The 22,737-nt window shown below is 43.0% G+C and overlaps 1 protein-coding gene across 2 annotated transcripts in view; it reads left to right on the forward strand.

Moving 5' to 3' along the window:
* Nucleotides 1–22,737, forward strand: part of frem1b (Fras1 related extracellular matrix 1b) — a 52,786-nt gene that overhangs the window by 10,672 nt on the left and 19,377 nt on the right. For both annotated transcript variants that reach the window (XM_031875300.1, XM_031875299.1), the window contains exons 7-21: nucleotides 1,028–1,351; nucleotides 1,683–1,791; nucleotides 1,925–2,056; nucleotides 7,371–7,715; nucleotides 8,884–9,026; nucleotides 9,157–9,353; nucleotides 9,550–9,640; nucleotides 10,358–10,525; nucleotides 10,731–10,939; nucleotides 13,686–13,779; nucleotides 13,960–14,212; nucleotides 15,390–15,584; nucleotides 18,700–18,888; nucleotides 18,963–19,159; nucleotides 19,291–19,516. In XM_031875300.1, the coding sequence (XP_031731160.1) occupies nucleotides 1,028–1,351; nucleotides 1,683–1,791; nucleotides 1,925–2,056; nucleotides 7,371–7,715; nucleotides 8,884–9,026; nucleotides 9,157–9,353; nucleotides 9,550–9,640; nucleotides 10,358–10,525; nucleotides 10,731–10,939; nucleotides 13,686–13,779; nucleotides 13,960–14,212; nucleotides 15,390–15,584; nucleotides 18,700–18,888; nucleotides 18,963–19,159; nucleotides 19,291–19,516 (2,872 nt within the window). The remainder of the gene's footprint in view (nucleotides 1–1,027; nucleotides 1,352–1,682; nucleotides 1,792–1,924; nucleotides 2,057–7,370; nucleotides 7,716–8,883; nucleotides 9,027–9,156; nucleotides 9,354–9,549; nucleotides 9,641–10,357; nucleotides 10,526–10,730; nucleotides 10,940–13,685; nucleotides 13,780–13,959; nucleotides 14,213–15,389; nucleotides 15,585–18,699; nucleotides 18,889–18,962; nucleotides 19,160–19,290; nucleotides 19,517–22,737) is intronic.

A 22,737-nucleotide genomic window follows, 5' to 3' on the forward strand; every position in this document is an offset into this window, starting at 1 on the left:
TATATATACATACAACATAGAGAGAGAGCATTCTGTAACTTTACCAGGTCTCCAACTAACAGTTTATAATCTACTGTAAATGAACACATACCTCTAGCTCCTCAAACCCAGTGTAATGGTGTTAATGTTAACCGGATGAGCCTGACACGTTAGATACATAGACGTAGACATAAGAAGACGTATAGACATAAGAAGTGGACGTAGTCATTGTGACGTCACCCATTGGTTTGTGGACTGCAGTTATGAAGCCTCGAGTTTGGCTTTTTGCAACCAATGAATGGAACTTACCATATTTGGACTGTGGAAGCGTGACCTAGCGACACCGTATACGACTAGCTCCAAATCAACTAAACCAGCCTGAACAAGAAGTAAACCTGAAACCATTGCATGAGAATCTATGGAGCAGAGCCGATTAGTTGTCGGACCCTGGTCGGAGCTGGCCGATGCTCTGCTACGATTGGCCAGTCTGCCTTCGAGGGCGGGACTTAGCAGAGGGTCAATTGTGGCAAGCAAACAAACACCCACTCATATTTTCATAATATTCTGCCAACGCCGGTCTAATCAAGTTTGGTGATGTGCTCAACACGGTGTTGTTTGCTGCAGTTTACAGTCATCTGTGGCCCCGCCCACCAGATGCGAACGGCTCACGTCAAAGCACCTCTCGTAGTGGCTCTTCTTCTTCTTCTATGCTCCTGTGGTAGCTCGAACTTTCGATCCCCTCACTCGCCTCCTGCTGTCTGTCGTGTGTGTCGATGATTGGATGAGGAGAGACTCGCTTGTTAAGGTTGTGAAATTTGGCACACAAGTCCCAAATCTTGAGTCTGAGTCCAGTCTTAAGTCGTGTGTGTGACTTATTAAATGTGAGGTAAGTCAAAGTTGTAAACTCGAGTGTCCCAAAAGAGATTTTAGAGGAAGGAAAATTAAATCTCATGAGGCTCAAAGCAGAACCATGAGTCGCTCTTCAGAAAAAATGTGGCAACTTTATCACCGACCTTCACCTTCCCGTCCCCTTGCCCCGCCCCTACAGGCAGAGTCAGTGTGGTTGCCGGTTCTGATCCACGGCGCGATGCAAAACCAGCCGCCCCAAGCCGCTTTCATGGCCTCCTTCATCCTGGAGGTGGACCAGTTCATCCTCACCCCGCTCACCACGGCCTCAATGGACGCCAAGGACCACGAGACGCCGCAGGAGAGGCTGGTCTTCAACGTGTCCTCCCCGCCGGTCGAGGGCTACATCACCCACCTGGATGATCACACAAAGCCCGTCGCGTCCTTCACATGGCTGGACCTCCACGAGATGAAGGTGGCCTACCAGCCGCCCAACAGCAGCCAATCGCACCGCAGGAACTACGAGGTACTGGAGGTTATGCTAATTGTGCTAATGAATAGACAAGACTTAAAATATGAAATATATGAGGTGTATCGTCAAAAAGAACTCCATTTGAGCAAGAGGTAGATCTTTCAGGAAAAAGAAAAAAAATTTCAACAAAATTGAATAAAATATAGTAAAAAAAATAATAGCTTCTTTAAAGTAGATTCTTGTCTCATCACCATTTATGACTTTTGTACCAAATAAATTATTTTGGATGTCTCTCTTTGTTTGCACAATTTCCAGTCATTAAATCTTTTTTTACATGGTCAAATATTACATTTACAGTCCATTCTGTCAATCTATTTTATGTAAGGTGGAGTTTCAGGCTATAGACAGTTCCTACATGACCAGCCCACCCATCGTGGTCCACATCTCCATCAGGGCGACGGAAACAAACGCCCCCAGAGTCTCCTGGAACATGGGTACAAAAGTTTCACTGACATAAAACTCTTTACATTGTTTCATCCAAAATACATCCTTTATTGTCGTCAAACTGAGCATCTACTGTTTAACCTAAACTTTAATGCCATTGTCTTCCTGTCTCTGATGTCTCAGGTTTGGACCTGCTGGAGGGTCAGTCCCGACCAATCACGTGGGAGGAGCTGCAGATAGTGGACAACGACAATATTGATGCAGTCTATCTGGTGGCTGTGGACGGGCCTCTCCATGGACGCCTTAGTGTCAGAGGTGAGGTCAAACACTACATCTCTCAGGCAAATATTGTGCTCTTTACTCTTTACCGCATTTTATTTGTGTGTCTGTGTCAGCAGCGTAACTACGTAGTCACTAACGCCTAAGTCGTTACCACATCAACCCATGCAGATAGGTTGGTGATGTCTGGACACACACATCTGATCTGATCACTTGCAATTGATAGTTCGGGCCATCTGGAAAGATCTCATTGGAAAAACGAATCGAATTTGCCTGCAGTCTGAACAAGGCGGCAAAGGAAAGGTCGTCAGAGGAAAGGTCGTCTCATGTCTCTTAAAACATATTTCCTCGTTTCCTCTCTCCTCGCATGGTTTCCTTGCGTCTCTCCATGCATCCCTGGTGGGAGGGACTAAGACGCAAGGAAAGGACACAAGTGAGGGAAACGGGGATGCAATTAAGAGACTTGGGATGTACCCAATGTTTACATGCGAACTGAAGTTACGTTCGAAAATACATAGATAGTTGGCATATCTGCCGGCTAATTTGAAATGATGCAACAGCAGTCCGTGGATATTTATGGACGTAACAATGTGTTTTGGACTAAATATTTTACTGGATTGGATCGTCTGGACCTTTGGCAATGTAACAAGACCGTTTTTGTTGGAATATTATCAATGGGTGGACTTCTATAAAGCTTCATCGGTGAGTTGCCTTGATTTTGTAACTGCTTGTTTGTTGGTTGGTGGTCTGACTGAGGCGTTGATTGTACCTGCTGTTGTGATTGTATCTTGAAATGGTTTACATAAATCGAATCACAAGAATCTTAGCTTTCCAAAGATATGTTGCATCAGTGCCTACCTATAAATAGCAGTTGTGTACATGACACAGATGTACAGTTAACACTCCAGTCAGTCAGTTAACAGGTGAAAATTTTAGCTGTTGGTTTCTGCATGAATCTGACCTCTGTTGAGACGTGAGAAACGTATGTGTCAAAAGCCCAAAAGCAGCTGGATCAAAGCAAGACAACAAGATGAATCACCTCAGCGTAGTCCTGATTGGATGCAGCACCCAAACTGGGTGTAGACGGATGATGGAGGTCGGTAAAATGCATATTTGCACATTTATCCACATGCAGTATACATACGGAGTCACATTACTTTGAGGAAGAACCCCAGTTTGATCCTCCGTCCCCATACCTCGGCCCTTCTAATCCCGTGCTGGTATTCCGACACACACCACCACCCTGGGAATTCCCACAGAATGTCTTCTGGCCTTTTCCGCCCTTTTTCCTCCATGTGTTGCCCATCCGTCAGGGACTGTGGTGTGGCTGGGGAAGCATATGTCTAGTGGCCCTGCATGTGTTTCCTAATCAGGTGTAAAATGGGGCCGCGGCCGCTTCGCCGGAGGAGGGGGGGGGGGGGGGAGGCTGCTACCACCGCTTCCCTCTCCGTCCACGTCTGTCCCTTCCAGCCCAGCGCGCTGGGACATGGCCTCTTTGTCTCGAAACGGGGAGCTGGACCGAGCAGATTGGAGGGATTTATGCCATTTCATGCCGCTGTGCATAGGGAGCATATGCACTGTCCCCAAACAGGTTTTCATGCTACCAGCTGGGGCAGTGAAGAAGGGAGTGTGTGTGGGGGGAGGTGGCAGGAGTGCAGGCGCTCCCCCTGAGGGGTTCAGGCAGGGAGTTAACCTTTCATGGCTGCTTTAGACTCGCAGGAACAGAGGAGAGCTCAGAGGGAGAGGAGGCCTGTTTTCAGCTGATTCTCCAGCTCGTTTCATCAAATTTCATTTTTAATATCTCTAGTATGGACACATTCTCAAACAATGAATTATCGTGACCTGCAAGAGCACCTTGCAGTGGGCTTCAGCGAGGATATCTGCATTTTAGAGATTGATTCGGTGTCTTAATTCATTTTGGATGAGAGCAAAGTCTCAAAGGTGAACTTTCTCCTGCTACCTCTTCCATTACAAACCATATTACACAGCAGTTGTGTTTTTTTTTCACTCAGCAAATTTCTCATTTCAAGGATATTGAGAGGCCTGACTATGTTAACTTTGTATTTTAAAGAAATATTTCAAAACAGATATAATTGATCCCTTTGTTGCCCTTTAATCGTCTCATGACCCCTTTAGAAGGTCAGAAAATTCAAATTAAAAAGTGTAAAAGTCCGCTTAAGAAACAATTACACTGTTGCCATCTACAGATATTAGGGTTAAAAATTAAGTTAATTATTTTGACGTTTAAAGTTCACTGACACCACGAGTGCGTGTGTGTGTGTGTGTGTGTGTGTATTGACCGAAGGACAGGGGTGAGCTTTCACTTTATAATATATATAATATAGTTATATATGTATTATATATACATTGGTACTTATATTATATAAGTACCAATGTACTCAATTTGCAGACTGAATAATATACTGTATATTAAAAAGGTAAAGTTTTACTAATGCCAGAGTGCAAGAGTTGCAGGAGTGCAAGAGTTTTCTATAATACTCCACTCAAATATTTTGGGGAATCAGTCCGTCAATACGAAATCAATACGTCCGTCACAAACCGATGCAGTCGGAGCGTGTTACGCGTCATCTGTGTGTATGAGTAATGGATGTATGAAGAGAACTGGATACAGCGTCTCATTCGATCCTTTAAAAGTTGCTCAGTGGCGCATTAAGCAACTTAATGTTACCCGTTCGGCCTCTCGTGCTGTCAGGTGTTATTTGGGCATCTGTCTGCATCGTCCTCCATAGCGCTCTGACAGGAGCAGCATGGATTCTGCTCAGCACTTCCACAACCCAAACTGAGAGTCCGCAGCATCCGGACTGTAGAAATTCCACTGGAATCGCACTTCAAACCACCTCCAAATGTGGTTTGGATCTAACTTACACAAAAAAAATTACATTTCATGTGTTTTTTTTGCTGTCCAGACTTTTAAAAATCAATGTGGATATAAAATGCCAAAAGACAGATTTGAGCTGGCAGCCTGAATAAGGCCTTCAAAATTAAGCTATCAAATAATTGTAATGGAGTACACATCACAATATTTCCCTCTGAGATGTAACGGATTAGAAGCACAAATCAGCAGAAGATAGAAATACTCAAGTACTGTACTTGAGAACAATTTAGAGGTACGTCCACCACTGACTAGGCTGTGAAGAAACCAGCGACATGAACTGACGAACAGTGATGTCCTACAGACTGGGAATGTCACGTCAGAAAACTCTCATGTGGGTCGGTTCGTACTGGTCTCTACCGGATTAAAGAAATCAATCCAAACAAGTTCCTCTCTTATGACTTAATGACTTTCTTCTTCTGTTTTCTTTCCCCTCTCTTGCCTCTTCATTGTCTTTGTTTCCTGCTTCTCATATTGTCATCTTTAAATTCTCAGTTCTCTCTTTCTTTCTGTCTTTTTTACCGACTACCATCACAAACCTGTACAGAGAAACCCTACTTTACAGTACAGTATAGTAGTTGGCTGGTTGTTAAAACTTTTGTCCCACTAGGCTTGTTTCCAGCCAGCTCCCCCATGTTGGACAGTAGCACCTGCTTTCGTGTTTGGACTCTTGTTTACGAAGGAACAAAAGTTTGGCTGTGCTCCGCTGTCATGTATGTACGTACGTAGGATCCCTGTAGGAAGCAGTCCTCTGGTGGAGTTGTGTCTCCGAGGAGAGCTCCGCTGACCCTCCATGCTGCAATGCGAGGGGGGGGGGGGGGGGCAGTCACTGCAGGCTCGGTCCAACGCCTTCAGCCAAATGGATGGCTGCCTGTCCTGATGCTCACACACACGCACACACACACACGCCTCCCATCCCATTTCCTCCGTTATGGGCCTGTTGCCCAACGCCACCTTTGGGCCCAATTACCAAGTTGTTTCCATCCACTTGGACCGGTAGCCGCTTTCCCCCCCCCACCCACCTCGGTAAAGTCGCTAATGAGGTTCGGGGTTCGCGACCACTCGTCTCTCTCAATCTGTCTGCTGACCTTGCACTTCTGTCTCTCTGGCACGCACGAAAGGGAGACAGGAAGCCCCCCGATGCTGGCAAACCGGGGCGGGCCACCGGGAAGGACGCCACGTTTTACCCCACCAGCGCGGACCCCCAGCCAGCGCCTCGCAGTGCCTTCAGGCGCCTATGAGAAACTTGTTATTTTTCAAGTGACAATGGCGAAGAAAAAAAGAAAAAAGTGTCGCATGTGTCGAGGACAGTAATTGAATCAAAAGTGCGAAGCTTTGGCTTTGGAAACAACAGAGCACTGTCCTCCGACGACAACACATGTCGGCTAGTCATGTGACGCTGTGCTGTTAGCGGTTAGCATGATGTACAGCGCTAGGGAGGCCAGCCAGCAGCAGAGAGCCGACAGATGGACACGGCCTACATTCCCTCAACGTGGGACAGACAAGTTTTTTCATGTTCCGTCCAACTCCTCGCCGAGTTCAGACTCCACGGATTACATTTGAAGCGACAATTAGAATTTATTAATACTAAAAACATATATAAACATAGGTTTTTTCAATCATTCACATTATTTAAATTTGTACACATATTTCCTCTTTAAATCCGATGACGTAAATGTCAACATAAATTGACATGAAAGTAGCTTTGAGTAACACCGATATCAATAAAAAGACATTTTTACAATATAAATATGAATTGATACTGCAAATGCGTGAAAATTCATATGAAGGAAATACAAATATTTAAACGTATGTTTAATGTAATGGACTGGGTACCACTAATGTGAGCGTAACCTATTGAAAACCTTGGCGTGGGTCAAAAGCGTCATGGTACAAGAGACAACAAATTGTGTTTTTTATGACCGTGATGATATGATTATAACGTCAGAAACAAATATGAAATCATATAATGATCATTTACCATTTGGGGTCAAATCCATCTTTCCCCAGAGAGCAGCCTGATGATTGAGTTTTTTTAGTGTGTGGAGAGGAAATCCTTGGTCCCAATGTTTATTGTCCATTTTGGATAATTTAAAAAATATGTAAAATCTTGTACTTGTATAATTCTTATTTAACATATTGAGACGATCCATACCACTGTCCAATGAGACGCGGATAAAGATGTAGAATATTGGTAATGGGAAGTCTTGAGACAATAAATGGGATATGTTGGACAGCGCTCTGGTCAAACTATTAAAATAGGTTCTGTTCTAAAAGTCTTATTAACTGTATCGGTACTGGTTTGTTTAGTCAAGACTAAATGACTTAATAGATGAAATCAGCACATTTATGAGTTCATTCTTGATATATATAGTGGGACTTACTCACATGAACTATACAGCCTCCTCCTGATGTAAACACCTGTCCAGTCTGATGACACTCTCTTGTTTCCCCCAGGCGGGAAGGCGTTCATGTTCCGCGTGCGGGACCTGCGGGAGGGCGTGGTGGTCTACCACCACTCCGACAGCGACACCGTGCGCGACCACATCGTCTTCCGCATCAGCGACGGCCGCCACAGCATCCGACACAGGTTCCCCATCAACGTGCTGCCCAAGGACGACTCGCCCCCGTTCCTCATCAACAACGTGGCGGTGGAGGTGCAGGAGGGCGGCACCGTGCGGCTGGAGGAGTACACGCTGCTGGCCTCCGACCTGGACTCCAGCGACGACTACATCCTCTACCGGCTGGCATCCGGCCCCCGGGCGGGGCAGCTGGTGCGGAAGACCATCACCCACGAGACAGGTGATGGAGGGGCGTGTTCAGTTCCATTTGAGAAATAGAAGAATAAAGTTTAATGTTATGTTATCAAGGTCAAAGGTTGTGAGTGTAGTTAGAAATTATAAATAAAAGGCCTCAAAAGACATCATCATGTTCTCAACCATGACAGTACATCATATTTTTCATTTGACTTCTTTTTGTAACATGCCATATTTAAGAAATTGTATGTATGTTTTAACTTTATGTAGCAACATCACACTGTGCTTTAAGAGAGATATCTACTGCATAAACTGTATTATGTAAGATCTTAGAAAAAGCCTCTTTCAAGTTATGGCTTCCCTCTTTTATTTTGAAAATCACACTCCTGAAAAAGAAATTGTGTTAATTGTTAATCCATTCTCGGGTATCAACACAACTTTGGACTTTCAGGTGTTCGAAATACAAAACTGACTGAGAAGCGCTCAAACAACTTCTACCATGACATGTTAACTAAATATTGGCAATGATTCAGAGGACAAAACAATCTACTGCCTAGTTCCTTTTTAATTCTTTGTCACGTGCAGAACAATTACCGTGGAGCAGTCATTGACAACGAAAAAAACACTTCTCACCAAAAAGACAATCCAAGACACAAAATAGTGCAGAAGTTAAACTTGCTATTCTGGACTGCAAAACCATAACCTCATACACTGTTCTCATTTCCTTTAATTAACACATCTCACATGCGTCTAGCAGAGGTGATGAGAGGAAATCGGAACCACAGAGAGAGTTATTATGGAGCACACCGTGGAAGTCTATCCACACTGCACTTTAACAAACAAATACAAATATATAAACAAAAAGTTTCTTGTTATTTATCCTTAGAAAATCATTCAATGTAGCAATTAAATCAATTAACAAGGGAAAATATAATCTCTAAATAAAAAAAGTCCGCTCGACTCAATAATAGATGTTTGTGGCTTTCCTTTATCTGGATGGTATCTGAGGTCTTTTTCATTTTTTGCAGTCTAAACTATAAATGACAATAAAAGCAAAACATAAAACGTTACAAATTCAGAGTAACTTTTTCTTAATCTCCTTGATAGTTGTAGCAGGTCGGCAAGTTCAAAATGGTTTTGTCGGGATGATGCTCGTCATCCCGTGATTCAGCTGCTACGTCGTAAATATCGTCGTTGTGTTTTGTGTTGTGCAGGAGATCCCGTGGACAGTTTCCTCCAGAGAGATCTGATCCAGGGTCAGATCTACTACCAGCACTCAGGAGAGGAGCAGTTTGAGGACTCCTTCGACTTCACGCTGTCTGACAGCCACCAGCCGCCCAACCTCTCCCAGACATATGTGAGTCACCATAGATTAGAAAAGCAATGTATTTAAGTACATTTACTTAAGTTCAACTTTGAGGTACTTTTATTCACTTGAGCATTTTTACATTGTGGTACTAGTACTTTTCTCCTCCCTGTGGATCCAGACGGTGGTGGTCCACGTTTTCCCGGTGAAGGACCAGCTGCCGGCGGAGGTCTCTGGCAGCGTTCGCTCTCTGACGGTGAAGGAGACAGAGGTGGTTTACGTCACTCAGGCTCACCTCCACTTCTCTGACAGAGAGCATCCAGACACGGACCTGACCTACGTCATCACGCAGCCCTGCTTCAGCCCACTGCATCCTGGGTAAGGACAGGACAAGGGCAGGACTGCTTCTGCTGTCCAGGATGTGTTTAGCCTAGCTTAGCACAAAGACTGCTTATCTGGCTTAATCAAAAGCGAGAACGTAAAGCTTCCGTCGCCTCTAAAACTGTCTGATTCACACTCTCCTGATTCCTGAAATCTACAGAAACTCTCCTTTTTATTAATTTCTTTATTTTAGGCTGATGGATGCAGGACGTCTGTTCTACACAGACAGCGCCAACAGCATGAAGAGAGACCACATGGTGCCGGTGTTAAAGTCCTTCACACAGGTTTGAAATATATAAACGGCATCCTGATATACACAAGCCGCACGATTCCTACTTCAAGGAATACTTTACCCACCAAACGACCATTAGTGTATCCATTACTCACCACGTGCAGGCTGGTCTCATCCAGCGTTTGCAGCAATAACTACGAAAAAGAATGCGCCGTAATTCGTAGCTGTACCACGAAATATTTTTGTTCGTTGTCCAGGTGATCTTGAACTAGGACGTATAAAGACCGCTGAAACACACACAGGGGGGGGGGGGGGGTGGGTCCAACAAACAGCGATCTCTCAGGAGACCGCTGTTCGTTCCCCGTGTGAAATGAGAAGTTAACGTTGAGTTATTTGTCATGTGTCGCTGGCTTTGTTAGGGAAGAAAACGTAGTTTTCCTCACATGCCTCCCCAGTGAACGGAGAATCCCAAAACGCAGTAAATCCTTGACTTAAATGGACAGAAGTACACTTGATATAGTTTTGCTGTTGTTAAACCTGACCTCCATTTATTTCACATGCTCAAGGGTTTACACTGTGGATAACTGTGGAGGCATGAGAGAAAAACTACAAACATTCATGGTAACATGCTGTGAGTAGTTGATATACGAATTGTCATTTTTGTGGGTGAAGTATGTATTCAGGAGTTTCATGAAGATAATAATATACATCTGAATAAATGTGATATTGACAAAACGGTAAACATACTGCATTTCCCGTGCTCTCCCAGCATGCAGTGCACCACATGAAAGTGGCCTTCATGCCCCCGGTGGAGGACATCGGCCCGGAGCCGCTGTTCGTCCAGTTCGTCTTCTCTGTCAGCGACCACCACGGCGGCACCGTCTCCGGCCTTCTCTTCAACATCACCGTCAACCCCGTGGACGACCAGGTGCCAGAGGTCAGAGGTCAAACACGGACTGGATCATTCTTGATTGTGGGGGGGTTTAATGCCATGCGATGATCTGTGACTGGAAGTTATGTCGTTTTTAAATCTTCCACCATATCGGATAGAATATCCATCAAAGTGAATTAATTTTTATTTTTATTTCACTCCACATTCGACTATGCAGCTCTGTTGGTTAATCCTCTGTGTGCTTCTTCAGGCCTTCACCAACCTGCTGCGGGTGGAGGAAGGCGGAGGGGCCTTTGTGACCGAGGAGCACCTCCTGGTTCAGGACCGGGACAGCAGGAAGGAGGCTCTGAGGACGAAGGTTCAGAGGACGGCTCGCCACGGCCGGCTGGAGCTGCAGGGCCGAGCGCTGCAGCAGGGAGACGGATTCACCCTGCAGGACCTGAAAGGACTCCGACTCAGGTCAGACACAGTGGGGCGTTGTACTTACACTTGGTTTTAAGATTAGAGTCGGGGTTTAAACAGGTATTTGTGATTTGAGCCTTCCAAGGATGTTTTTAAAGTTAATTTAGCAAAAACGGTTAGCAGTTGTAGAAGGTTTTCTGTTGCTCTAAAGGAGCTTTGTCAAGTCTAAAAAAGTTTTACTCGTCAGTTGCAGAGAGAACCAGGCTTTTATATAATAGAGGCTTTTGTTTTCTATTGTTCTCTTTTAATATGAAGTCAATCCTCATCTTTGTTTACCTGTTCATTTCAGTATAATATCCATTTCCACAGCACTAATTGCCAAACGATGTTTAGCTACCATGAATGAAACTCAACACGTCGTCGCTCAGAATCTTCACATTAAAAGTCTTGTAGCCTTTCCTTTTATATGTAGGCTTTTAATTTGAAAAAAACGTTGTGAAGTGTATAATTTTGTTCACAGCATTGTAACATCGATCAAAAGAACGGCAAAGAAAAAAACTTCTGGAATTAATAAGAATGTAAAAACATTTCTGTTGCAAGTTATTGTCTGTATACTGGCTGTAGTATTTATAGAAACATCAATGTGTACCAGACAGAAAGGTCTTCCGATCTTTAACAAGGAGTTTTATCTGCCTAACCTGAACATCATCGCTCAGATCATTTAAAAAACATTGGTGATCGACGTAATCTGAGCTTTTATAGAATCGTACAATATCAAGACTGTATCCCTGATTATAAGGTAAGGGCGTTGTGAAGAAATGTAATCAAGTTGCATTATGGGCAATCAGGATAGTCAGGATATCTCCACCTCTACTGCAATTACAATATTTAAAAAGTCTGTTTGTCATAAATTTAACAATTTCATGAAGATTTAAATCACTTGAGTTTGTCTCTAAGGTCAAGGTGAGGGGCTGGTGAGATATATTAATACATAATATAATTATGATAAAACATAATTTTGGCCAAAATGTCCATTGTTCTAAAGAGCTGATTTTATTTTTTTTTATATTTCATTTGAAAAAGTAGACACAATAATAGCCTTCTAGACATTTTAGATGTGTTGGGTTTTAACTGGTTGAGCTGATGTGATTAAACAAGAAAACAATCCAAACAAGGTTTTAATAAACCAAATTAGTTTGAAGTTATTAGGATTCAAAATCTCTGGAACAATACAGTGATGTAATACAAAACGGATGTTGTTGTCCCGATGGGTTTCAGGATCACTGACTGCAGTGACATGGAGACCAAACATGATCAAAGCTATGTGAATATCCCAGAGAGCTAACACGCTAATTAGATGTTCCATGATTACACGCTGCAGGCCCACGTGCACTGATTCCTCTGTAAACTGTTAGTCTGCACCTTCTTTTTGACTGGATCCTTGTGGGAGTGTCTGTTTACAGTGTCCTCACTGATCCCGCTGCCGAAGCTAACAGTAACATAAACTAAAACCTCAGGAGGAAGCGACACATTTAGTCAGGTCTGGGTTTTCGGATGTGGGTATTTCAATGTGGGTGTATGAGAGTTGTCGCTCCATGTGTGAGTTTATCTCCGTACCCATAATTCTTTTGAAACTTTTGGTCTCAGCATTCTGTCTCTCTCCTCATGCGGCCTCGGTACACTCAAAGAAATTAAAAAAATATGTTTTTAATTTAGAAAGATTATTTTTGCCGCCTGTGGAAAGTGGCTATATTACAATGTCATAGGTTGATTTCTGGCTCTGTATGCCAGCTCTGTGGTCTCAAACCTGCTTCTGGAGACTCGTGTTTAGCCAATCAAGAGCTAGAGAGGAAGTAAAGCAATGGGTTAGATATCCCATTAATATATATTATTATATAAATTGTAAATATATGCATATGTACTGTATACTGTCCTCTATTCTGCAGTGACTCTATTTCACTAAGATCTTTGTCGTAGTTTGAGTTCCTTCTTTGTCAGTTAACAAATTCTAGGGCCTTTTCACACCTACCTCGTTTGGTCCAGACTTTCAGACTTGATCCGAATCAAAATGGTGTGAAACCTCCCCCTGAGGGCCAAGTTAAAAAACGGTCGTGTCAGAACGACTAAGGATGCTTCAGTGTTCTACTGAACGACTCAGAAGGTCTTTCGTTCCAGCAGCAGTCTGATTTTTTTAATGGTTTTTAGAAGTAGCATCTTTCTGCTGTTAATCATGTCTCAAATGGCTTTTTATGGTGTCATTTATATGTTGTACCATGTTTTATGTTTGTTTTGTGCTCTGGAAACTGTATTTATTATTTGTTGTCTGTATGAGTTGATTTGGTGGGAAATGAGTTTTCCCACTGGGGATTATAATGAGTTCTAACCTAACCTGACCAAAAGAGATGGTCTCTGTCCGAGTCAAACTGAACCATGATCCTGTTCGTTTCAAGTAATAGTTTTTTTGGATGGTTCAGACTTTTGGACCAGCTACAGGAAGTTTTGTCTTCAGAACCGGGAAAAAGGAAAAACAAGGCGAGAAAACAAAATGAACCGGAGAGAGAGGAGGAGACCAAGTGACATTTGGTCCGATAACTTTATCGAGACTGTTAGAAAACATCCACACTTTTCAATCATTTTCCAAGAGGATGAGAGACAGAGAGGACAAGACAAACTGTCTACAAACCAATGACCTGTGCAGAGTTGGTCATAAAATGATGCTCTACAGAGAATAACATCGGTAAAACCAGTACTACATTTTGTAATTCATGTTGGGTGTACTGTGCGATGGCTCTTTGTGTGGCAGGTACATCCATGACGACTCTGAGACCACCCAGGATGAAGTCCATCTGAAGGTGATGGACCGTCTGAACTCAGTAGATGTCGTCCTGCCGATACAGGTAATTATCCTGTCCGCCAAAACGTGTACAACATTATCATCAATCAAGGCTTTTGATTATTTTCTGTTTTTAGGTTTGGGCATTTTTTGATTTGGACTCCCAAGTTTAATTTCTTTACTGAGCCTTTATTTGTTCGTGCTGTGTGTTTTTAGTCTGTGAAGCCTCTCCTGCTGTCCTCAGGTCCTGCCAATGAACGATGAACCTCCCCAGCTGGGTGGAGGGCTGCGGGGGGAGCTGAGCTGCGAGGAGGCGGGGCGGGTCCAGGTAACGGTGGACTACCTGTCAGCTACAGACCGGGACAGCGACGACTCCAGACTGACCTACATGCTGGCTCGGAGTCCAGGCAGAGGAGAGCTTCAGAGAGCCGGATTGACCGTGGACAAGTTCTCCCAGCAGGACCTGCTGCAGGGACACATCTGCTATGTCCACACAGGTGAGGGAGCATTATTGTGGACAACGCTGTGTTCGTGGCACGTGGAAAAAAATGGTGTGCTTATCTCTTTTGCTAGTTTTTACTACTTTACATGCAGTGAGCTAGTTTAGTCTACTACCCAACCCTTGCAACTCAAAAGACCTTGCAGTGTTCAATGAAAATGCAAAGGACTGTGTAAAGAAATGGGAAACTGTCATATAACCATCGCGCTTCAGTGAAACGAAAAGAAGAAGAAGCTAGTTTAGTCCAATAGTTCCCAGCATGGGATTTTGGCCCCTCCAAAGGGTCACCAGATAAATCTGAGGGGTCAAGAGATGATTAATGGAAGAGCAAATAAGAATATACGTTCTGATACACAAATATCTGTCTTCAGTTGCTGGACTTTTTTCTATTCTTTGATTTTTCAGAAAATATTGGATGATTTGACCTCTTTGAGTGTTGAGTAGTTATTAAAATATAAAACCATTTGAAAAGTTAAAAGGGTAGATATCTCTTTGGTGGAACTGCTGACAACTCAGATACATCTGAAATATGACAACTAGACCCTCACACAAGGCATCATAAACAATCACTACACATTACATTTTCAATAAATCAAAACTGAAGAAATAAGCGATAAATATCAGAATGACTATTAATAAAGTCCCGTTTCATATAAAGTTATGCTGCAGTTATAACCACATGATGCTCACGGTTGTCAGAGCTGCACAATACAATGGTTGTACCTTCCAACTAAATCTAATGAGTTAAATTTGACATCACAGATCAGCCTGACTTTCTTGTTTACTGATCGCTGTATCAGAGTTGTTTTAATGACTGCTATTGAAAACATTTTGTGCTACTTCACATTAAAAGCTTATCTTCGGCCAAACACGTGAACGCTTTTATTGTGAAGTTGTTTTGGAAAATGAAATGTATCTACCACAGAGATAGAGTTCCAAGTCCTCCATAAAGTTTCTTCACAACAAGATATGGACATATTTGGTCAGCTGATGAGATTTTGATATTACAGGGAGTTGAAGTGCAAACAGAAACAGGCGCAGGGAGCAGGTAGGAGCTAAAGAGCTGCTGTTTGTGAGAACAATGTGAATCGTGTCCTTTGTCTGTTGTCATGAAGCTCTTCATTAGACTCGTTCTCACAGCATTCAGAAATAACGTTTTGGGGTTTCTGTTTCAGGAGGGGAGATCGGACCCGAGTCGGTATTTGACACTCTCACCCTCATCATCTCTGACGGCGAGGCTGGAGGGACAGACGGATGTTGCCACGGAGACGCCCTGCCCCCTCCCGTGCCTCTCCACGGCACGCTTCCTGTGTACGACCTCAACATCACCATTCTCCCTGTCAACAACAAAGTACCCACCGTCACTCTGGGTAAGATTTCTGTCATGACACACCCGAGGAACAGTTTACCTCCAGGGTATCTTTTAAAAATCACAGAATTTTGTTTACTCAAAAAAGGCTTTTAAAAATTGTAAATATTCGCTCTTGTCTGCTGTAGAATAAAGTATTCAGTAAGTTTACTTAAGTAAGGGAATAACACCGTAAAAACACACTGTAAAGTTACTCTTAGTACGTAAAAGGCTTGCGTTGAAAATGTTATTTGAGTAAAAGTATGGAAGGATAATAAATGTAGTTTAAGTATTAAAAGTAGAAAAATGTCCCCTGTGACTGTTATATAATCATATATTCTATCATTAACTTAGCATGTATTAATGTAAAAGCAGGATTTTACTGTTTACTGTAATATATATATATATATAATATATATATATATATACAGTATACAGTATATGTATATATATATACATATAATAATGATAAATAATTGTAGGTCATGTCGTCCTGACTGGCTGATATGATGGTGAAATGACACCAAAACATTCTAATAAAGAGTACAAATAAAAAAACACCAGTAATTTCTTGGCTTATCAATACTACAATCTTTTATAATTTAGCACCGTGGCCCGTTTAATTCCGAGTTTCGGAACGCATCCCTTCCTTCAGATAACATAAACGTGTCCGTTCTGGACTGCTGTAGAAACATGGCGGTGCAAGATGGCGGACTCCGTGGAAGACGACTACTTTATCTAAGCTAACGAAAACACTACGATTCTTAGATCTGAATGAAAACATAGTTATGAAGAGTGTATTCCATCTCTGCCAATTAATCCCCCAAAAATGTTACACACTGTTACTTTAAATTGCGTTGTGAAATTTTAACATCTTTAAAAGTATTGTATTTAACTTGGTGAACCTGCAGTAAATGTAATTATTTCTGTTGGTTATAATAACACACGCATGTTCAGCATTAACTAAAACCTGAGAAATGATAAACAGGACATTTTCCAGCTCAGCTTCAGTGTGAATGGAGCCGAAAATGTCTCAATGAGAGACAGAGATAAACACAACACTCGTGTATATGTGTGTCTGTGTTCACTGCTGACAATCCTCTTAATGCAGCAGAGCAGCTCTGACCCCGACAACATGCCGTCACCTATCAGTCCAACACATACTGTGTTCTGGGAAGGGTGAGGCGGGTGAGGGGGGGGGGGGTAACATACACTTCATGTATATATCCACACACACACACACACACACACATACTCTCCTGGGGAGGGTGATAGTTCTTGCCGGAGTCGGAGCCAAGAAAAGGGATTGGAGGAGCTCTGTGGTTATCAATGGAGACCAGTGACCACTGGGATTCACATTGGGATGACTGTGTGATGTGTGTGTGTGTGTGTGTGTGTGTGTGTGTGTGTGTGTGTGTGTGTGTGTGTGTGTGTGTGTGTGTGAGAGAGACATTGCAACGGCATGTTAAAACTGCAAACTGTTTGTAGAGAAGAGAGATTTTTAGAATTCAGGACCAAACAAACGAAAAATCTGTAAAATGAGTCAGCTCGTTGCAAGAATATTGTCAGACTGAAGAACATTTTCTTGATAGCAGTGCTCGGCTGTATTCTGTCTAATTTTGAAGGTCTTGCGATGCAGTTCTAAACATCCATCTTTAAGTTACTGTGTCTTTTTCAGAATTCAAGGCCTTAGAAAAATGACAAGATGCTTCACTGCAAAAATCGCGAGGTGGATGGTTGGTTGTGAACGGTGAAAATGCCAAACAAATCATAATAAAACATCTGCAACACATCTCTAAGTCATATTTCTTGATTCTAGCAGTACGTCCCCCTTTTCTGATCTCCTTCGAGAGACTGAAGCTAATTTCTAGAAACTTCCTGAAACTTGGAACAAGTGGGATTATTTCTCATTTTACAACTAAAATATTAAACCTTTTCAAGTAAAACCTCAGACCCGAATAGTTTCTGCTGTGTTTCTTGCAGTCTGGTGTTTGTTGTGTGTTTTAGCTGAGTCCAAAGTTTCATTGTTTGCACATAGCATTATAGGTGATTTATGGCATGTGTGCGTGTTGTTGACAGTGTGGCGGCCGCGCTAACGAGGTTGGCACTGACGTGTTTTAAGTGAAATCTTCCTATTGTCTGCTGGTATTACATGTACACACACACGCACACAGCTGGGTGAGATTATCACTCCTGTGTATGTGTGTGTTCCCCAGGAGACAGTGGACAATGAGCGTCTTTTCAAAACAAAAGCAGAAAGAGGCGCATGACCACTGTCACATTAGGCGACGTGTACTAGCCGCTTCGCCAGCCGGATTACCGCGACGCTACTAGCGACAGGATAACTCTCTAATCCTGCCAGCATATCTCACCATTCATTCAACACCAGCCCCGCCAGGCCGTGCAGGGTGTTTGGGAGTGGGGGGGCTGTGGTGTTGCTTGGTCTAATTAATTAGCAGTGAATAAAGACGCAGAGTAAGAGCATTAGCGGCGAAACGCGAGGAATCCAGCTCTTCCTTGTTTCCTAGTTTAGTTTATCAGCGCGACACAGGACTGTCCATTGCTAATGCTCACGCACATTTACACAATGTATACATACATGTGTGTGTATATATATATATATATATATATATACAGCGTAATTAATACATGCACAAAGGAGGTTTGTCAGAATGGATCCAGGTCCAGAGGTGATTGTGTTTTTTTAATTAACAGCAGTGTGAAGGAAGATGGGTGAGTGGTGGATTCATTAGCAGCTGACAATGGGATGGATGGATGGATGAAGTGATGGACTGATCGACAAACGGACGGATGGAAAGTTGGAAGGATGGATAAACTGATGGAGGGATAGATGAATAGATGAACTGATGGATAGATGGATAGATGGATAGATGGATGGATGGATGGAGGGACTGATAGATGTACTGATGGATGGATGGACAGATGGATGGATATATAAACTAATGGATGGATTGCCAGGTCATTCTTTTCCACGTGTACAGTTTGGGGGTATAACATAGGAGGCTAAATCAGGAAATGGAAATATTTTTCACCCCGGTGACAGTGGAGACAAACTGCTACATCCATGGAAAAACCATTTGCACCACTCATGTCACTGTTGTTGTGTGTTGACTTAGGTGACTCCATGTTGGTGGTGGATGAGGGCTCCTCTGCCTGTCTGTGTGGGGGGGTCCTCGGGGCCTCAGACCCTGACAGCCCCCCCGACCGGCTGACCTTTCACCTGGAGACTTCTCCTCTGCACGGCTTCCTGGAGAACACGCTGCCAACACCCGGCTCCGAGAAGAGCAACGCGGGAGTCCGAGTCGGTCAGTGTGTGTGTGTGTGTCTATGTGTGTGTTTGTCACCTGACCTGACCCTGGCATATCCCTCTCTTTTCCAGAATCCTTCAGTCTCGTTCACCTGACCTCAGGTTTCATCAATTATGTCCAATCGGAGAGCAAAGGGGCGGAGCCGACTGTCGACCAGCTGTCCATCAGCGTGAGTGATGGGCTGCACCGCTCAGCCCTTGTCCCCTTCTACATCATCATCAATCCAACCAATGACGAGACGCCTTCGCTGCTGCTTGCCAACTTCACCGTAAGTTCAAGACCCTTTTTTTTAACTCCACGTGTGTTAAAAATCTAACAATGACATTTTTCTTCCATCCAACAGCCTCACAGGGGCGCTAGCGTAGGTGTAGAGTAATTCCTGTTGTACATCTAACGCAGGTGAAGGAAGGCGGGATGAGGGAGCTGACTCCATCCATACTGGATGGCTTCGACCTGGACGCCCCCCCGGACATCCTGACATTCACACTGGTTCGGCCGCCAGCTCACGGCAGCCTGATCAACGGAATCTATGGCACCGAGACGAGCCGCTACAAGGAGATGGGGGCCGATCTCGTGCAGAGGAGCCTCCCCGTCACCTCCTTCACCCTGCAGGAGCTCCGACAAGGTGAGAGGGACGCCTACGAGGTCGCTGAGACAAATAGTTGTGTGGACAAATAGCATCAATTCTGTAAAGTACTATACTTTTGAAGTAGATTATTAAGTACTGTCTTAGTTGATGGTATGAGTAAATGGTTATTTCATGCTCACGACAAGCTAGTTACTTTTATTTAGTGATCTTGCAATGAGATTTAAAAACACTTTCTATGGACGGACATTTGTATTGAATTTGACCAGTGGCCGGCCGTGCATTTTATACCTGGGCCTTCAGTGCAGTCTTGCAGCTGAAACACCACATAATAACCTCATGATGGCACCACAGCTACGGTTATTTGTTTCTAGGCGCTTAACAATATACGTATTCGTATTAAACCGTTCGGTACGAGACTTACAAACCGAACAATACGTTTGAATAATACTAGTCAGACAACGGGCTGTGACCTCTCAACCCGGAACAAAAAAAACCACAACAAAAAACAGCTGAGGCCCCGCACTTCTGAGAGGCTAGGCTAAACTAGCTTAACAAACAATAACTCTGCGCATGACGGTATGCTTCGTAATTACAATGCATATAGTCCAAATCTATATAATTAACACAATGACAACAACAAACTCACAAGAACCAGTCACATATATTCATATGACAACAGAGCATGACAAATCAATCCAGCAACACTGCAGCGGAACACGCCATTCAGATATTAGATGTAAAAAAACAAACGCAGTTGACTTACCAACAGTGGTGTATAAAGTACCCAAAAGCCATACTTGAGTAACAGTAAAGATACTGTTAGGTTTTTAAGAACAAAGGATGAAGGAGCCTGCAGGCCGCAGGTACTCTTCTGCTGCGAGCTTCTTACTGCGCACGTGCATCAGAAGAATGAGCTAGATCCGGTTCAAATTAAAACAATATTTAATGTACTACACAAAGTTCACTTACAAACTGAATTAACTATCAATAGTAATGTTCTCGAGAGTAGAGACCACATACACGCATCTCCTCACAGTCCGGCGCGGCCAGTTAGCTGAAAATGAGAGCTGCAGTGATCTGAGGTAAACTCCCAAAAACATTGTCTTTTGTATCCCCTGAGAGTCGGAAAGTGTCCGATACTGTCATAAAACGTGTGAATGACCCTCCGTGGCGATTAGTGATTGGCTTCATTTGAATTCTGTCCCCTCCCATTATCGATCCCTTAGCAAAACATCTTGGCTCCTCACAAAACATCTTGGACTCCTCCTCTCTGTCCTGCTGGTCAGCTTGGCATTTGACCGTCCCTCTGGCCCCATCCTCCATCGATGAGGCCACCTCCATTTGCTGCTGCATGTCTGACACCTCACTCAGAATCCCTATCTGACCCTCAAAACTATTCTTAGTGTTTTAATACCTACAGTGACTATACTTCTATGATTTAATACATTCAATGAGTTAATATACTGTAACATATAATATGCTCTATAAGTAAGAATATTGTAAACCTATAATACATTCCATATGGAAACATATTGTGACTAACATATTTATTATTGTAACACTTCTACTCACCACTAGGGGTGTTATTAAATCCTACTAATAATGCGTTTAATACTGAAATTCTCCACAATACCTTACTGGAAAATGACTAAAAGTACAAGTAAATGCTGTTAATAAAAAAGCAAAGGGTCAGCATTTTGAGAATTATGAAGTTTATTCTTTTAAGTGCTGTGGACACCATGACCAAGGACATGGAACTGTGTTGACAATAATTGGGTTGGCTGTGATCCATCCAGGAGCAACACTGTTCAACATAATATATTGTACATAAGTATACTTTTGCATCTACTATGAACTTAACATCATAATTCTCCGAAAAGCAATATGACACTATGAAGGAGTTGTAACAGTGCGTTTATAAGTATGCTCATTCCGACTAGAGGATGTAGAGGGCAAATGCATAATATTGTGTTCAGCAAAAAATATCCACTTGATGCATCAGCTCAGTGTTTAGAGAAAGGACACCTGCCTTGTAAACTCCTATGGGCCTGATTTGAACACAATAGGCAAAGGTTTTGCTCAAGCTGAATCTGCAATTGGGCGACTGCTACCATCATAACTCCATCTGATCATCCACAAAATGACTCAAATATCAAAACATGATCAATACTAAAGCAGCACCGAAAGTAACAACCCAGTCATTACTGGAAACTGAAAAATGTCCTGTTCATCTTCAAAAGAAGTTGGTTTTCAAAATTGCGAGAATTCAGTCTCGCTCTTCTTGGGCTGAAGACTAGTCCTGCGATGCTAAATAGCCTTTCACAGGCCGCTGAGGCAGGTAGAGGTGTGTTCAGCTTCACAGACAGCTTGCGCACAGCTGGGAAGGATTTCCCTAATGCTGCGCTCTCGCGGCTCCTGTCAATCGTATGGTGTGGTGGCTAGCTAACGTTAAGTTAGCTAACGTTAGCCAACTAGTGCTGCAATGATTATAGCTAAGATGACTCAAATCAACAAAATCTCACAACTGTCAACACTTCCTCAGCTCACTAACTCGCTAGCGATCCACGGGTGTTGGTCTTCGTCACCACCGTAGTTTGTTGCGGGAGTAGCAGGAGTTTCCATTTCTGCTTCCGTCATGAAGTCATCGTAGAGTGGAATTCTGCTCATGTAGTCGCTCGCTAGCTATAGCATATAGCATCCTGGGCATCACTGGGAATCAAAACACCGCGGCTTTGAGAGCACTTGTTTGCAATTGCGCATTAACGTGATTAACCAATGATTTAACTTGCAAGCTAGGACCACTGATTCGCCAAACCTGCTTGCTTGCAGTCTCTGTTCCACCACAGTCCCCGACGTTGGTCTCATGATTCATTTTTTTCTAAAGATAGATTTGATTTTGTAACGAGTAACGAAGGTTGAAGGGGAAATGTATCGGAGTAAAAGTATCAGTTTTCTTTGCAAAATGTAGTGAAGTAAAAGTAAAAGTCAACAGAAATATAAATAGTAAAGTAAAGTACAGATATCCAAAAAACCGACTTAAGTACAGTAACGAAGTATTTCTACTTCGTTACTATACACCACTGCTTACCGAATGCTGTTAACTTAAAGACAAACTCCATCCTCTTTTCTTTGTTGACAAAGAGTTTAATCCCACGGTTAAATCCCAACTCACAAATCCGTTTCTCCTCCTTCGGCCATTGAGTGTTAAACAAACAAGTAAAAAAATAAATAAACTACACCATGCAAAATGCAAAAAA

Source organism: Anarrhichthys ocellatus, unplaced genomic scaffold, assembly GCF_004355925.1.
Source record: "Anarrhichthys ocellatus isolate YVR2014 unplaced genomic scaffold, GSC_Weel_1.0 scaffold88, whole genome shotgun sequence".
In the NCBI taxonomy this organism is placed as follows: Eukaryota; Metazoa; Chordata; class Actinopteri; order Perciformes; family Anarhichadidae; genus Anarrhichthys; species Anarrhichthys ocellatus.